This window comes from Elephantulus edwardii, unplaced genomic scaffold (genome assembly GCF_000299155.1).
Source record: "Elephantulus edwardii isolate Elephantulus edwardi_28Jun2011 unplaced genomic scaffold, EleEdw1.0 scaffold00042, whole genome shotgun sequence".
In the NCBI taxonomy this organism is placed as follows: Eukaryota; Metazoa; Chordata; class Mammalia; order Macroscelidea; family Macroscelididae; genus Elephantulus; species Elephantulus edwardii.
Genome location: NW_006399792.1, coordinates 14,403,700 through 14,405,039, shown reverse-complemented (window position 1 = coordinate 14,405,039; position 1,340 = coordinate 14,403,700). Strand labels below are relative to the sequence as shown.

General features: G+C 36.7%; 1 protein-coding gene across 1 annotated transcript in view; it reads right to left on the bottom strand.

Annotated features, from left to right (window-relative positions):
* Nucleotides 1-1,340, bottom strand: part of ANTXR2 (anthrax toxin receptor 2) — a 158,130-nt gene that overhangs the window by 1,690 nt on the left and 155,100 nt on the right. Inside the window, exon 15 of the mRNA XM_006885333.1 lies at nucleotides 283-450. Within this exon, the coding sequence (XP_006885395.1) occupies nucleotides 283-450 (168 nt within the window). The remainder of the gene's footprint in view (nucleotides 1-282; nucleotides 451-1,340) is intronic.

The following is a 1,340-nucleotide window of genomic DNA, read 5'->3' as shown; positions in this document are numbered from 1 at the left end:
TTTTCATACTATCTTATTAAAATAATAATACATTATATGTGCATTACATGATAAAGGCCATCAGAAACTTGCTGAATTATGAATAACAAATAATAATTAAGATAATTCCTTCTCTAAAATGACTCTTTGATCTTAGTGATCTTGAACTTTAAACTAACTTCTTCAATTATCTACCCTATTCAGTTAATTACCCAGACTTTCTTCAGATAGGTGAAGAAACGGACCTTAAAAAAGCTAGTTTTTACAGGTATACGATAAATTACATGAAATGTAGACAATTACCTTAATCGGAGTGTACCACTTTGTCTGAGGAGTCTGGTGTGTGTCTTTGGGCCTTGGAGGTTTAGGCCTGACAGGTATTTCAGCTTCTTCAGGAATTGTTACCACAGCATTTTTGGCTTTTTCTAGTCTTGCACCTTCCTCCGTTGATCCTTTATCACCCCACCGAACCTTTAAAATAAAAGGGAAATATAGGTATCAGACATACAATGTCCTAAAAAAACAGGAGTTCTTCTTTAGTCTGTTGTCTTTCGGTCTACTATCTTGGAGCGAAAAGAATTGACTAGATTTCTAAAATATAAAACAAAAATCAACTGACATAGAGCAGATTATGACTTGAGGCAACTACATGTGTTTTAGAGAACTGTGAGTGCTCTGTAGGGGTTTTGGTCGCTGAATGTAGGTCAGGAGGCCTTTTTTTATGATGTGTTTCTTGGTGGGCTCAAAAAAGGCAACTTTCAGGTTGATGGTCAGGGTCTTAAACAGTTGAATAGCTCTGATGACTTAGTGGTAAGACATTGAGTTGCCAACCCCAAAATCACATGGTTTGAGTCCACCAGGTGCTCTGCATAGGAAAAAGGGGCAAACTTTTCCTCTCCCATGAGATTTATTGTCTCTGGTAATTCGCTGGAGGGTCAGCTATGAGTTGGTTCCAACACAATACCATCAACTATAACCTCAGAGTAAGTATACTGATTTCAGTAATTTTTCTTCTTCTGATAATTAATATTTCTCACAGTTCAGATATATTGTTCATAGAGTTGTTATGGGTCACACTTTACGCAATGGCATCTAATAACACTACACTTTATGTGTGAAGCATTGAGTTCCTAGGAAAGTTGTTCTTCATCATCAATACCTGGAATCAAATGTGAAGCACATATTTCTCCAATGTCAACTGAGAAGCAAGTGATAGATTCAAAATGCCTGTCTTTGTGTTGGCAGCACAACTCCTTATCACTAATCCACCAGAGATGCTCACTACCTAAAACACTACCCAATTCTTTTGTCCAGTAAGAAACACTAAGGTGTGAGTTAAGAGTTATAAATGTTACCTACAA